Source organism: Parasteatoda tepidariorum, chromosome 1 (genome assembly GCF_043381705.1).
Source record: "Parasteatoda tepidariorum isolate YZ-2023 chromosome 1, CAS_Ptep_4.0, whole genome shotgun sequence".
In the NCBI taxonomy this organism is placed as follows: Eukaryota; Metazoa; Arthropoda; class Arachnida; order Araneae; family Theridiidae; genus Parasteatoda; species Parasteatoda tepidariorum.
Genome location: NC_092204.1, coordinates 29,372,472 through 29,389,720, shown reverse-complemented (window position 1 = coordinate 29,389,720; position 17,249 = coordinate 29,372,472). Strand labels below are relative to the sequence as shown.

At 30.8% G+C, this 17,249-nt stretch overlaps 1 protein-coding gene across 1 annotated transcript in view; it reads left to right on the top strand.

Annotated features, from left to right (window-relative positions):
- The first annotated feature begins 5,170 nt into the window (after positions 1-5,170).
- Positions 5,171-17,249, top strand: part of LOC107446402 (limbic system-associated membrane protein-like) — a 46,075-nt gene continuing 33,996 nt past the window's right edge. The window contains exons 1-3 of the mRNA XM_043038677.2: positions 5,171-5,346; positions 14,962-15,069; positions 16,412-16,618. Of these exons, the coding sequence (XP_042894611.1) occupies positions 5,286-5,346; positions 14,962-15,069; positions 16,412-16,618 (376 nt within the window). The 5' untranslated portion in view covers positions 5,171-5,285. The remainder of the gene's footprint in view (positions 5,347-14,961; positions 15,070-16,411; positions 16,619-17,249) is intronic.

The window sequence follows — 17,249 nt, the reverse complement described above, 5'->3', positions numbered from 1 at the left end:
AGCTTCTATGTATCTAATTTCAAATGAAAAATTTTTTTTCTCATGCATATCATTATTATTGGCATAATGCGCTTCATAAACTAAAAAAACAGGATTTACTATCCTTTTTAATTTTAATTTTACGAACTTTTTATTTGCGTGACGGAATGACATTTTGGCAATCAAGCTTTTGGCATGCCGCTTAGAACTGGTAGTTTCTGCGAATTTTGCAGCTATTATTTTTCTGAACTCTTTTATACTCTTAGTATAATGTGTAAGCAATGTAAAATGTGAATTTAGAAAATTATCCTCAGGTTGGCTAGCAGTTATTAACATTTATTTGCTGTGACGGAATGACGAAAAGTTTAGTAGAAGAAAGCCTTCATTTAAAAAATGTTTTATTAATATGTAAATGATAAACAGAATGCAACAGATAAACAGGATTAATATTTATGTAAGAATCAATAAAACTTTCAACAGTTTGAAAATTAGGTTATCTCTGAAGAGGTTTTATATCTAACTTGCCAATGTCACATTTTATCTTCGTTCTCAGGAAATTTATGCATTATTAAGTTTGAACACAACAGTTTGAAAATTAGGTTATCTCTGAAGAGGTTTTATATCTAACTTGCCAATGTCACATTTTATCTTCGTTCTCAGGAAATTTATGCATTATTAAGACATGTGACGGAATGACGTAAAGGAAGTTACATTTATTTTATATATTAAACTTAAAATGTTTACATTTTGTTCTATATGCATATTTTTATCAAATTATTGCAAAAGAAAGATACATTTATTTTATTTTATAAGTATTTTTCAAGAAAACAATTTGAGCACAAATGTGAACAATTCACTTGTCAGCCATGTGATTACTTTAGAATGCTGCCAGATTCAAAAAATTTAAAATTATCAAAAATGAAACGGCAATATGTAGACTTTGGCTATTTTTGAACATATTTTTAAAATTAAAATATGCAATTCATGAAAAAAAACAAAAATTTCACTTAAAAGTTGACACTTCCGGGGAATTGCCCTCTTAATTAATGTCGGTAATATGATAATTCATATTAGAAAAAGTTATGTACTGAAAAGCAAAAATAATGGTGATACTTATGAAGATAGAGATAATTATAATGGAGATAATTGTAAAAAATACTTATTAATTTTGGTGAGAGGTAAAAAATCGTCATATTATTAACACTAATGCTTTGTTAACACTATTGATAATATGTATTAATTGAAATAAAATAAATTGTGAGTTATGTGCTAAAAAACAAGGTTAAAAGTGAAAAGATTAATAGAAAATTTGACTCGGAAAACCGTAGAAAATCGCCATTCACAAATGACACTTAATTATTGTGTACTATTGACGGTAGTATATGCTACTGGTTACCGTATTATGGTAATTGATGCAGTTTTCATTAGAATTTTGCAGCAATTTTTCCGTAGTTTTAGCAAAGATAGTGTATTAATATTTTAATGAATTAGAATTAAAAGAACTTTGTTCCACCACTAATTATGAATATTTTAACAGTAAATTAAAGGTTAGATAGAGAAATGGTCATGCTCCAAAATCCTTATCAAGTTCTAATAAAAATTCTACTTTAAAAAAAAAATTATTTCGGCTTAATTTGGCTGACACTGACAATTGATTTTTCACAACTTAAATGTTGAAGGATTATGTAAGGGTAATAAGTACCAAATATATTAATACAGTTTTGTTCTTTTCATTAGAAAAATTCGAACTTTTATATACAATATAATATACATTTATAATACAAATAGAATACTCCGGTAGTTGCCCTCAGTACCGACGTTCTGGAGCCCCGGGCGATACTGACGTCCTTAACTCTATCTTAGAAAAAGAATTTTAGAGGAATTTTTTTTTCTTGATTTGTCTCGGTGGCGTAGTCTTACTGCTGTGGAAAACTACTTTTTGTATTTTAAATTACAATATTTCTACCGGAAAATTATTATATCTGTATCAACCCTAAATTCTTTCTTAGAGCCGCGATGGCTCAGGGGATAGAGCGTTCGCCTTACGAACTGTACTGAATCCCGGCGATGGCTGGTCGATACGAATTCCGCATCCAGCTTACACCGACCACAGTGCTGACGTGAAATATCCTCAGTGGTAGACGGATCATGAGTTAGAGTCCCCTTGCCGTCAGACGAACCGTGGGAGGTTCTCGTGATCTTCCTCTCTGTGTAACGCAAATTTGGGTTAGTTCCATCAAAAAGTCCTCCACGACGGCAAATTTTTACCAATACTTGATCCAGTAGTTCAATTGTCTTCTGGATTATGTTCAAAATTACAAGGCTACGTAGTTGAACATTAGTAGTCGTAAACCCAAAAATTGGGTCGGCTGGTAAACGATGGTTATAAAATTATAAAAATATTTAAAAAATCTGATTTAAGAAACATACGTGATATAAAATAAGAATTGGAACAGAAATTCTCAATATTTTTTGTCCTATGCATTTCTTTTATCATCGGACGTCTAAAATCCGAAAATGCAAATATAATAAATTTACTTAGTTTTAGATTATTTTCTAAAAAATTTTAAAAATTAAATAATAATATTAAAACGTGAATAAAACACCCAACATAACATCATAACCAACATAACATCAACCAACATAACAAGTTAACATCCCAAATATAAAAAGAAGACGTAATGCACTTAATGGAAAAAGTTCAATTAGCATACCTACACTGGGAGAAAAAGAATCAGTTAAAATAGTCTGAAATAAACAACAACGAAAAGAGCACTTCTTAAATTGATGATGAAATTTGTTTTTAAATTTTATGAAGTAAATTTATTCATTTGAAAACAAGCTATACAAAATATTAAGCTATAGTAATAAATATGGTACTAATCACAAGCGTTTGTCTCCAGATTAAATTTTTGCGTCTTCTTTTCTCACAATATAGCTCATATAAATGAGAAAGACTCAGCATGTTTAAACCTGCATTACAAATTTTTATTTAATTAGCTTTATAAATTTAAAATGGTGTGTTTTTAAACAACGTTTTTCAAACTCAATAGTTTTATCATTCGATTTAGTTAAATTTCATAGAATTTTTGTACTCATTTCCGTTGCTCGTGAGATATTTTAAATAGCGCTTATAATTGCAGATACTTAAATACTATTTTAAAGGCACTTTGTATTAAGTATGTCCCCATTTTGCTGAAAATTATTTTTCCAACAACTTTTCGACACATTTGAGAGGTTTGTAAACATTTATCAACTCATTATCATTTATTATTTTATATAAAATGAACCCCATATTCTGAAGCTCCAGGCGATAACCCGCCTTGCCCTTTGAGGCTCTCTAAGGCCTTGCCCGCCCCTTTCACCGTCCCTGGTTATGAAGTATTGAGCTTAGAATGCCCTAGCAGCAGGTAAATTAAGAAGCTTTTGTCACCTAAAGATCCAGGTAGAAGAAGCTGGCTGTGTACACGCGTTTAAGTTTTAATTTAAGTTCTGAATGTAATTTTAGAACATCATGTGTAAGGATAAAGCGTAAATTATTAAATGCATCAGATAAATTGTTAAACTGCTTATTCTGTAATGTTCTACATGTTTCTTTGGTAGCTAACAATTGTTTGAGGCTAGGAATAATGCTTCGTTTAAACAGTGATGTAGTTTGCCAAAATAGTACCACTTGTGGGTTCCTAAATCATACCTATACGATTTAGGAGCCAATTCATACCTGTCGATTTAGGAGCTAAGGTGAGCCACTACCATATAAGTTTAACATCTTTTAATATTAATTTAATTCATTTCAAAAGTTTGGATAAGTGTCGATAAACATTAGAATTTAAAACAACAAGAAGAACTGGGGGGTATTGTTTAATATTAATACTTGGATCATAAAAGGACTTCTTATAGATATTCTCGCAAAGTATTGAAATTTGGCGCAAAGAAGGTCTGATTTTCCTAAAACCATGTGGAAAACGGGAAATTTACAAAATGTGCTAATATGAAGTCTTTATAACGATATATTTTATAAACAAAATGATTTTTTTTAAATTGACTTTTAAGGAACAAAGAATTGAAGATTGAGGGTTAGTGAACGGTACCTCCTAGTGCGATAAAAAAAATCTTCATTTATTTGAGCTAAAATTCACTTTTTTATTTTTTTGCTGACAAAGAACACCCTCTTGATTTTCTACAGACAAAAAACAAAAAACACCCTCTTGATATATATTGCCAGAAAACAATATGAAAGTTTAGCTCATTCGAACTGAAATCAATCAAAGTATTTTTTGGTAGAAAACTTATTTATATCATGCTACATTTTTTTTATAGTTTTTTTTTTCTTTTTTGCTGTGTAAAACATTTTTTCAGTCATTTAATTCATTTTATTAAAAATTTTTAATATATGCGTATTAAACTAATAATAAAACAAAAAATTTGATAAATAATAAAACGAAAAATGTGAGCATACTTTCATAATTTTAACAAAAATTCATATAATCAGTTAGTTTAATAATGTAATATTTAAATTGTCTTATTATACGCATGTTCTCAAAAATATTATATATAAGAATATTGAGTAATATTAAAAATATTTTCAAATATTTCAGTCACATTTATCATTTTAAGCACATTTTTGCAATCATTCTTATATATTTATTACTTTATATTTAAGTTATATATTTTGCAAAAAATCAAATATTTAAAATATATTTTCTAAAAAATTGAATATTTAAAAGCTACTAGGCGTGTAATCAAAATTCGATTTAAATAAAACAAAATTGGATTATTTTAAAAGAAAAATTATGATATTTTTCAAACCCCGATTTCTGAAGATTATTTAGGAGAAAATAAACCAGCTGCCAATTTTTCGAAATTGAGCTATGATCCTATTTTCTATCTTCATAGCATTTTCATCATACACAAAACCCGACTTCTACTAACTACTAAAAACATCGCAACTCATAACAACAGAATATGAATTCCAATTCGGTAATCTGTAAAAAGCAAAAGTGTCACATGATGTCCGTGACGCTGTTATTTCGAAAAGCCCGGAACTCTACTCTACGAGATGAGAATGAGTGCTGCTGGAACTATTTCAAAACTCTCATCACTGCTGCAGCGAGCGAACGATTGAAAAAAAAGTAAGAAAGAAATTGGGTAGGGGATAAAAAAACATTATTTTTCTTTTAAAAAAAAAAAGTAGTTACGATGCCAAGCGTAAGTTGGCGCGATGCGTTTGAAATGACGTTCTTTCTTGGCGAATTCGATGTAAGAGAAAGAAAACCCTATCTTCTCACAGTAAAAAGAAGAAAGAGATGGAATACGAATCTCTGGCGATCTTCCTCCTCCTCCTCCTCTCGTTTTCTGCCTCCTCAGGTAAGACTAACAACCTTCTTTCAAATCACTTCATCGGGGGAAGGGGGGATCCTTTGTTTGCAACGTTTTTGGAAATAAATTAACTTGTTAGAGGTTAACTAAATTGTAAGGTATCAAAAATTTCACGCTGAATTAGGATTATGAATTACAATATTAAATTTCAGATAGAGACTAAAGCTCATCTCGGATTAGGTTCAAATATTCATGTTGGGCCTAAATCACATTTCTTTAAAAACCAATTGGCAGCTTTCTCATAATTATTTCGGTATTTAATGACTCAGGTACGGGCCTCAAAGTTTATGGCTATATTATATCTGTGAATCGATTATGTTTCTGCTTCATTAGCAACTAGTTTTGGCGAAGGCAGTGAATGACTTTGAAAATAGTGCAAAATTTCAGTTTCTTGCTACTATAGGATCAATTTTCAAATGTACACTACACGCATGTTTATTTTTCAGGCACTATACTAATTAATATGTATTCACAAAAAATATAAATTTGTGATTCGCTATTGGCACAAATAGATTTCGATGGTCAAAGTCAAAAAAAGGTTTTCGAATGACCTTTCACCTTCGATGCAAATGTCCACTCACAGTATTTATGCCTTAATAGTTAGTGTGGAAGTAATAAAATAATTATAATTCATAAAATGAAATAATTATAATTCACAAAAAGTGTTGTAAATTGATGTGATTTTTTCCAGAAGATTCTCAGCTTTGACCACACAAAACTCTTGAGGGAAAAAAAGTTTTTCTCTCAAAATAAAAAATAAAAACACGTGTTTTAGTTTTCTGTAAAGAACATGTCTTGAAAATTTCAACCAAATCAAAAATATCAAGTAATCAAAAAAGATTTTTAACATTTTATACAAGATGAAAATCAGAATAATTTAATTTTTGCACTAACTTATGTTTCTGAGCCTGGAAATTACTTTTGATAAGCTTAGTTTAGAATAAGAGATTTTGAGATAAGAGCTCTTAGCGGATAAATCTTGATTTTTGAATAAACATTTTTTCTCCAAATTTTTAAAAAAAGGAGATAAATGAGTCAATACTTTTAGTATAGTAAAAGGTAAGGCATAACCCTAATATGAAGAAGAAAAAAAAGTTCAACCAAGTGGCTGACAATTATGCGTTTCGATGGGAGGGGAATAATTATCATTAACATTATTTTGACAATTAAAGTATTGTTTACCGTGTTTTTTTTCTGAATTAAATGAGATTGAACGCGATTAAATGGAAATGATTATAGAGAAACTTGTCAATAGGAATGATTATAGCGATTTTTTTTTTTTTTTTTTTTACAATTTGTACAAAAAACCATATTAAATATAGTTTATAACTCATTATTTTTTTAACAGTAACACGTTTTTCTGCATTTTGGTTTACATTTGGAATTACAAAAAAATTAAGTTTTTTTTTTTAAAGTATATTTTCGTCCACACTTAGTGTGAACGAAATTGATAACTTCGTAAGTAGTCCTTTATTACAAATCAGAAAGGTATATTTAAAGCAAAAATGAAATTAATTTTAGTCTGTGTCTTATTGGAGAATAAATATTGACATATATTAATTAAAATACTGATTTATGATTGAGCATTTCATTACACTAAGAAAGACATTTTGAACACAAATCAATACATTTTAAAACAATTATTTAATTTGGTTTATTTGTTAAATATTTTAAAATTTGTTTTTTATGTTATCAAAAAACTGAAACGCCAACTTTAATTGTGTATTGATATACAGTCTTGCTAGCTCTATCAGTTATTGGTGATGGAAGTTTGGTAGCTATTTTTTCGCTTGAAATTTACTGATTTTTTTTTCTAAAAAGAATGAAGATTTATGATTAGAAAAGCTATATACATATTTGTTTCTTAATAATTGAACATCATAATCTTCAAATTCTTAAGAAACTTCCATTTTACCAAGATAAGACTCAACAGAGTTTTTTTCTATTAAAAAAAAAAAGAAAAAAAAAACTTAAAACTCGACTAGTACCAATTTGTTAACGCTTTTTGAATCATTCTTGTCAAGAAGTTACAATTTTTTTTTATATTTATCTAATATTACCGTAATTTAAAAAAGAAAATAAATAAAGTTGCCAACTTATAAATGAAAATATTCACTTAAAAGCATGTGGACATAAGCTTTGTTCCCATGAGTCTACACTAGCTCCCCAAAGACCTATGTTTATTTACGATATCTTACATACGAAATTTGACCAATAAATAAAAAAGTTATTCAAGCCTATTTTAGCCCCATGTTCATTCTAGTCGCTCTGTTTCCCCTACTGAAGTTGTAAGTGCTTTTAACCATAAAAAGTAAAATTTTTGTCTCCGGATTAAGCTTTTGACATGGATATGGGGGATATCTCGACAAGTGAGATATTGTTTCTTAACCGCTGAATCTAATGATGAATCATATCTGTGTTTATAAGCAAAGAGTCGATCAATACAAGTTAAAAAATTAGATATCAAATGCCTTATTAAGCTCTCTTAATTCGTGGGTTGAGCTCATTTAATTGGAATTATTTGTCTAAATAGTTTAGCTAGCAATTTCGGATGTGTTAAATAAGTCAAACTTTGTAATTTTTAGACTTAAAAACCTTCTCAATTGTAGGGCCTATCCTACCGAACTGGATCTAAAATATCTAAGCATCTAAAGAGGCATGATGATGCTAGTAAGATGTCTTTAGATGATAGTATGATCAAAGAATATATAATGTGACTCACTTATATATTCTTTGGTATGATGCCCCCTTTGACTGGATGTCTGGGGCCCCTTTTCTCCCTCTCCATTGTCTGCTCCCCCCCCCCCCTGNAGTGTTGTAGTTTTAACAAAAAATTTTCTGGAATACAAGTCACCGAGTCAAATTCGAAAGCCGTGGTTTCAAGGAAACAAAATTTAAAAACTTTTACGTCGATTTATATATATATAACTTATATTTCTTTTATATGATGCTGATATATAACTTTTACTTAGATATAAACTACACTAAATAAGGTTGTTAGTCGTTATTTAGTGTAGTTTTTAAAGCACTGTATAATTTTTTATTATATTAATTATTTTATAAATTACCAGTGTAAGGTATAATGCATTTGCGTAATATTTTATATTTTCCTTCTTTCAAAAGTTTTTTTTACGGTTTTAATCTATTTCGGTTTCTTAGAATTCAAATTGCTGAGAGAACTTACGGCACATAATTTATTTTCTAATTTATTTGTATACATTTCAGAGAAAATTTAGTAGAACCTCTCAAATATTCTTACAATTTTTGAAAGACATTGTAATACACAGTACTTGAAACGAAATTTTATTATTTTTAATGACTCGCTCATTTTAAATGTAGCATAAAATGTCATATTTAAAGAGAATGTGTCTTATAATATTTTATTAAAATTATTCAAACACCTGTTATCGAACTTGGAAGAAGGCCGAATTGCATTTAACACGTTAAAAATTCAAAAGGCGAAGGAGGAAAATATGATTACACATAGTAAAATTTTAACTATTATTATTTTTATGGTGTCACCACATTGAAGAAGATTCATTTACAAATAGGCGCTCTCTCGAAGCGATTCTCAGATAATATTTGTGAAACGAAGCAATAAATTTTTATTATTATTGTTTTAAAAAGTGTCACTACATCTTAGAAGATTCGTTTACAAATAGGCGATTTGTCGAAGCAATTCTCAGATAATATTTGTAAAACGAAGCAATAAATTTTTATTATTATTGTTTTAAAAAGTGTCACTACATCTTAGAAGATTCGTTTACAAATAGGCGATTTGTCGAAGCGATTCTCAGATAATATTTGTGAAACGAAACTATAAATTTTTATTATTATTGTTTTAAAAAGTGTCACTACATCTTAGAAGATTCGTTTACAAATAGGCGATTTGTCGAAGCGATTCTCTGATAATATGTGTAAAACGAAGCAATAAATTTTTATTATTATTGTTTTAAGAAGTGTCACTACATCTTAGAAGATTCGTTTACAAATAGGCGATTTGTTGAAGCGATTCTCAGAAAATATTTGTAAAACGAAGCAATAAATTTTTATTATTATTGTTTTAAGAAGTGTCAGCACATCTTAGAAGATTCGTTTACAAATTGGCGATTTGTCGAAGCGATTCTCAGATAATATTTGTAAAATGAAACAATAAATTAGTAATAATCTTAAGTTAACTTTTGTTTCTGTTTTTGATCTTCTAGACAATTATCATTGAATGCTGTCTCTATTCTATAGTCTGCATTTTTATTATTAAATATATTTTCAAATAATCAGGATTGTGCTACATTTTTCAGTATTTTTCAATCAAACAATTAAAAATTTGAAATGTAATGTAATTCCTGCAAGAATAATTTCGTAATAATTTGGGAAATGAATAGTAAACTATATAAAAGGTACTTAAAAATAAAAAATGCCTCTTTATTTATTTTCATTCCTTGAAATTGGAACATAAAAAGTCACCCTTTCTGAAAACTGTTTAAAAACGAAGGTATTTTGCAAACATTTCTTAATTTTTAAGAATACCACTATGTTGAAAACGTCCAAAATGAGGCTTTTCTTTGTTTCAAGCCCTTCGTGTGTATAAGTTACAGAATCTTACAGAGAGGAGTTTAAAAAACTTGCGATAAATACATAAATATTTAATTTAAATACAGAAAATGACTCTTTAGTTTTTGAAGACATTTTTGATATCTTTTTGTATGTGTACTTCTTATAAACTGCCTATTAAAAAAAAAGAAGAAAAAAAGGTTAAAAAAAACCTAGAGGTTTTGTCCTCTACTCGCTTTGCTCACCAATCCCCCCCCCCCATAATTGTTTCTCATTTATCACTATATATTTCTTCTTAGACGTTAATATTTTTCACAAAAAACACTGAGCATCTTAGTTTTAAAATATGCAATTATTGTAGTTTTATGTAAGAACATTTTGTTAATGTGTGAATCATAACGAAATAAACAATTACCTAGAAGATTTGAAAAAAATATATATAATTTTCGAACAAATAATCGAATGTTAATTTTTTTCCTTCCATTGTATTTTTTGCAGACTTTCTTACATTTTTTAGTAATTTGAAGGTTCTCAGCCTCATAGTTTTTGCGCAACCAGACAAAATGCAACGTTATGTTGAGCACCCAAAACAGGTGGCCCTTACGATTTTTTGATATAGAGAGAAAATAACATACATAATATAAAAATTATATATTTCCTAAGTTAAAATAAACAAAACTATTTTCTCACAAAACAAATAACCAGTGTTTTCCTCCCTCCCCTCCCCCCCCCCGGCCAAAAAAAACCTTCTTTTGTGATTATGCAACAACGAGTATTTTTTTTTCTTCTTTCACAAAATAGTTAGAAATAAAATTAAAAACCAAAAGAAGAGAAAGAAACCGCATTCCAACAATTTTTATGGATCAAATTCACTAACATTTAAAAAAAAAAAGGTTTGGAATCTTTCACCCAAGTTGAAAATCATTGAAACCGTCTTTAAAATGTGACTGATTTATTAAATTCCATTTCTCTCGATTTGGCAGCGGTTATAACGGAAGCAAGTCATCATCATAGCAGTTGTGAGCCAGAAAAAGAAAACCCTTCTCCTTTGCCTCCTTTTTCTTCCTCTAAATTTAGTTACTCCAAAAGTTTGTTCCATTTTACTCCGAAAAGCGTGGTGTTCTCATCTCATTAATGAATGGTCATTAAAAACTTAGCATTTACTTTTGGAATGAATTTGTAAGTTTAATAATGAGAAGAATATTTAGTGGAAATTCTGTCTTCGAAATTACACCAATGAAATTAATCAATGTATGAAAGATTTCTATCACCAAACGAATGGCGTTTTGACTACCCATGGACGTGATGACATAAAGTTTGCTAATGCAGCCAACTTTAGAAAGAGGGCATTGCACATTTTAAGTTACATATATTAGTATCACTACATGGGTGTCAACTTGTACGGATGTATGAAGTTTTCTTTTTTCCCTAAGTGGTAACGATATTGTGTCAGCTTTACAAGTTAAAACTTTAATTGTTCTATCGTGTCATTAATAAAGCACATGGTACATATATATATATTTTTTTTTATTGTATGTCCCCGGCCCGCCCATCTATGGGCATACGGGAGAGGCATTAAAAACACAAAATACAAAAAATACAAAATACAAAAAATACAAAATACAAAATTTACATCAAGTGGATGGATGGCAACAGGCCATCAGATACAAAATTTACAATACACAAGAAAGATAAAGAACAATGCATAGCGATAAAGTAAGTAAAAACTGGTTGTGTTTTGAGCAAGAGACAGCCGAATCAAAAGATCCTTATATTAGGTCTACAGACCCTTATTATGGCCGTGCCTCGCTGCCATAAGAAGCACCCAAAACATTCACAAGAAATAAAACACTGGCAATACACAGCCAAAATGGGAAAGTTAAAAATATATAACAACGACAAGTTAAAAGAGCAATAACAAGCCAAAAGGGGTACAAAGTGATCAAGATAGTTAAAACCATGAATCAATAGGGACTCATGAAAATAAAACCAACCAGTGGTAATACAAAAAAGTTACATGCGCTCGAAAGATTTAAAATTTAAAAGTTAAAACCAGCAACAAGTCAGGGCCGTAGAGGTATACAAGTCAAGACTAGCAAGAAGTTAAAACACAAGAGGCACACAAAGTAAAAGCAAGCGTGCCCGGATGCCGGCCGATGGCTCTACTGGGGGAACGAATGAAGATCTGGAGAGGAGGGCCAGTGAGACTAGACCTGATTAACTTTTAGTAGATCTTCTAGTGTGACCCTGATGATTTCCTTGACGATATTTTTGCAGTCANGTTTTGTTTTCAACAACTAATACGGGGGACATGAAAATGACTGTTTTTGTGAGAATGACCCATATATATATATATATATATATATAGCAAAATAAATAAATAAATAAAAACACGAAGAAAATTAAGAAAAACAATAAGAAAGCACTCTTTTTTACGGATATAATCGTGTGGGCTGATAAAAAGATTATATCTTTTATTTTCCGAATTTTTCAAAAAAAAATTATCTTTTTTTTTCAGTTGTTTGTTACTTTTTTTATTATTATTTTTCTTTTTTCCCCTTTTTTCATATGTCTATAATTTTCCTTTGTTTTATCTTCATTTTGAACTTATATATATACTGAACGTAATATGCCTGACAGTGATCAAAATTCAATTAAAGGAAAACAAAGAAAATAGGAAAAAAAGCTTAAAAAAAGATAAGTTTTTTTTTTTTTTTTTGCTTCTGTGGATGATGCTTGTGATCTGAATATAAAATTCAGAGATATGGGTTTCCTTTATGAATGTTCCGTCGTCAGAAAGACATTCAAGAGCAAAGAATGAATGCTGATTCTGAGAGAGGTCAATTGGAGTCAATTGACTCTCTCTCTTTCTCTCTCCCCCAGCTCACGAACGGTCACAAGCCTCAATTAATTGCGAATTTCTTTAGTCAAACGGGTGAATGAATCAAGTAAAACATTAATAAAAAAATAAACTTAATTCATCAACATAACTTAGAATTTTTTTCTTTTCAATTGAAACCGTGTAAATGTTTTGATTTTCAAACTATCTTTCATCGGAAAATAAATAAGTAAATAATATTAAATTTCTTTTTTACTAAAATCCCTTATTCCAAATAACCGATGCAGCTTTTTTTCATCAATTTTGAATACTTCACTCTTGAATAATTTATTTAATTTATGATTACTTGATTAATTTTTGTGGTATCCCAAGTGTTACATACTTAGTTTCGTTGATCCTTTATAACAACTGTCGGAAAAAAGTGAAAAACTTGTTTCAATCCATCAGCAGTTTTATTTTTTTAATAGTTGTTACAAAGCGAAACACCCCCTCCCCCCGATGATATCTCTAAATACAGTGCTGGAAAAAAGTATAAAGTCGAGTAAAATATGAAACACCACTGTTATAGCTGAATATGCAAATTTATTTTCTACTTGTAAATGTAGAGCCAAATTGCTTTGTGTGACTATTTTATTTTTATTCCGCTTATTATTAAAATCATGACAAAATTGACTGAAAAAAGTATAAAGTCGATACCAACTATGTCATTGTCAGTCATAAAACATGCGAGAAAGCTATTTGCTGTAGCAAAGCCGAGTTGGTATTAAAGCACATTTTGATAGTTTGCACGCCAAGGGAAACTCATAAGGTAACCTAGTTAGAATTTTAGCTTTTTTTTTATTAAAAAAATGAGTTGGAGGGGTTTTTAAATTACAAAAAAGGTCAAAGGCTGCAGTGAATACTTACCTCAGGAATCCTGAAAGCCATGACAGTAAAAAGAATATTGGAAGGCAAGAAAGGCACGAATTTGGAAGCTTGCTTGTCACGGTAGGATGTCATCTACACAAATTAAAATTGATATGCAGCAGTCGCACGGTTAGAAATTGTTTAGGTAATAATCCGAACATTCAATTTAAAAAGGTAAACCTCAGCTTAATAAATTACACCAAGATACTCGTTTAACAATTGCAAAGAAATATCTTTAAGAAAGGCATGAATTGGAATAATGTGGTCTTTTCTCGTTAAGAGAAGTTTAATTTGGATGGTCCAGATGGCTGTCGATATTTTTGGTACGTCTTACGGACTGAACCACGCTCATTTTCAATTGGTGGTGGGTTCGTTGTTTTTTGAGTCTCTAGTGCAACAGTCGGTACAACTCCAATTATATTTATACGATTTTAAATAAATTCAATTAATTATCAGAATATATTGAGAGATAATTTATTGCATTGTTGCTCCTCTTAACATCCGGAGAGTGTACCTTCCAACAGGACAGTCTCTACTTCATATTCATCTAAATCCGGGATGAAAGCAGATGAGATTAAATCCCTTTTTGTGGCTATCTTGTAGCCCAGATTTGAATTTGATGAAAACCCTTTAGAACGTAATAGTAAGAGGCGTTTATAGATCTGGCCGGCAATTCAAGAGCAACTCGAATTTGATAGATGCAATGAAGATGCCTTCATTTTACGAACTCTATCTGGGTCCATGAATGCGAGATTCAAGCGAAAATAAAGGATCTGACATTGATAACTGTTATAAAAATTGCACCGACTTTATACTTTTTTCCAACATATTACTTAGAGTTGAAAACTTATTATGACACATTATGTGATGTGGAATGTATTATGCTATTATTTTTATTTTGTTATTTATTTTATTATGTCATAATCTATGGCTGCATTATAAAATAAAACTATTTAAGCATTTTCTTCTTATGTTTTATTACTCTCTTCAGTAATTTTATACTTTTTTTCAGCACAGCATGAAAATCGTGACGTGCCCGAGAAATGATTATTTAAAATGTTTACTTAAATGCTAATGTTGAAGGAAAGTTTTTTTTTTTTTTTTAATTTTTATGTTTTGGCTGGTATTCAATTGATTTATATCAGAATTTAGTTACTGATTAAAAACTGATTAAAAAAGTCCGATCCACAGATAAAATGTTATTTAGAGTTTGCATCCTTTATTAATTTTTTCTTCTATCAACAATAAGATTTTTAAATAAAAGGATTCGATGAGTTTTATTTACATATGTGTTTTTTTTCTCACAGAATTACAAAAGAGTGTCGAAGAGGAGACTCGCATGTTGTCCACTTCGAGCCACTTGAAAGTCATCGAGGGATCTTCTGTCCTCTTGCCCTGTAACGCTCTCAACACAGGCGAGTATTTTTTTAATATTATTATTAATATTATTAAGAGTAGCCACTGTAACATACACCGAAGAGCCATTACATTATGACCACCCTCCATTTATAACAATGGGCTCGCCCAGGTTTTCATGGTCTCTCGCCCAGGAACAATGTTTTCATGGGGCACATTAGGACCCATAATCCATAATCCTCATAGAACAATCCCTGACGATTGTAAGCTACTTGAACATAGTTGCAGACCAGGTTCTCCTATTCATGGCAACAGTTTTTCCTGCGGAGGATGGTGTTTACCAATAGGATAATGCACTATGTCATAAGGGTCGAATCGTCATGGATTGGTTCGAGGAACATTCCAGTGACTTTCAAGTCATGTCTTGGCCCCCAAATTCACCTGACCTTAATCCAATAGAGAATTTGTGGTTCTACTTGGAAAACCAAATTCATGCTGCCACGCTACCCCCTCGCAATGTGAAGGAATTGCAGGACCAGTTGGTGAGCGCTTGGTATCAGATACCTCAGACTACCTATCAACACCTTGTGGAATCAATGCCATGGCTGGTGCTAGCAGTTTTGAGGGCTAAAGGTGGTTCTACATGTTATTAGCAGGGTGGTCATAATGTAATGGCTCTTCGGGATATATCTTGCATCAGTTAAGAAATATTCAAGACAGAAATGTTCCAAAAGTTGTTGCTACGAAAGTCGGTCGTAAGGAGCTTGCGGCCACCAGCTACACCGTGGGAGAAAAATCATTTTTCATTGAAAGAAATTGAACTGTTTTAAAATTCATTCTTCAGAGATAATTTTATGGTAAACCGTCAACAATGGAATAGTTTATTTTGTGATTTATTTTTATTACGCAAAAAAACAGGAAACTTTAAACAGATTTAGACTTTCAGAAAAAACGAGGTTTTTGTCATGTCTTTTTAAAACTAGACAAAAAAAAATTTTATTAAGAAGTTATAATACTAGCGCGATCTTTGTTTATTGTATATTTAATATAGTTTGATAGATTGCTTTATTATAAGAAATATAGTCTCTTACATGCATCTGAGCTCAGAAATAAAATCATATCTTCGATAGAGCTACAAAAAAAAAGAAAGGTTTTGCGTGTTTACATAAGTGGCTTACATATCTTTGATATAAACAATTAGAAAGCAAATTAAAATGAGCAGAGAATACTTGTGCAATCGGATGAAATATGAGCTTGGTTTTTGGATCCTTATGGCTAAAATCACAAGTGTAAGCTGGATATAGAAATGTTTTTTTTCGGGGGGTGGAGAACTGGAAATTGTTTTAAAAGTCAGGGCATGGAGCAACGTATTGCATTACTGATTCGAGGTTCTAATTACAGCCGAGACGGATGTCCGAATGTGGAGGATTCTCCCCTCTCGACTGCTCTTCTCCGGATTCATCTCTGTGTCGAGTGACCCGAAGATCAGCCTGGCCGATAAATCCTCTCTACACATCGTCAACATCACTCAGGAATACTCGGGAGAATACCTCTGTTCTTTCTTCAGAAAACCACACTTAAAGGTCCTTCACAATATACTTGTCTTGGGTAAGATTATTAATCTAAATGTATACTGTGCCTTGCATTATTCCACCTTTTTTCTCACGTAATGGTTGTTAGTCAGAAATACTATAGCGATAACAGTGCCAACCTCCGCGGTAAGAAGAGTGCAAAGCAGACTGCATATATAACCGTTTATTAATTTTGTGAAAGAGCATTTAACGTAAATGTAAAGTTATGCTGAGATAAATGCGTCCACAATATAAGAATGCTTAGTAGTGCGATTTTAATATGTAAATAAAGAAGCATTCTCACTGCATACTGTTGCCGCACCTCTGATCGCCGTCGAGAAAAAAAGAGAATCTGGTTCTTGAGTTTTTCGCGGTGAAATATATTTCACCAATGAGGTTCCCATATTTCCTCGACTAAGATCAGGGGTGCGTTAACCGCATGCAGTGAGAATAGTCCTTAACACTTATCGTCAAACATCTCCCATTTCTGGTGAGCATTCTTTCGACCAGTGATCACCGAAATTGTCAAGCTTCTGAGCTGCCATAAAATTTTTAATTCCTACTACGAGCCACCAACCAAAAGAACTACCAATTTTCTAAAATAGTCTTTCATTTGCTTCATTACTTATAAACTTACTACTTAGAACTGAGAAGTCTGGGGTCCCCTA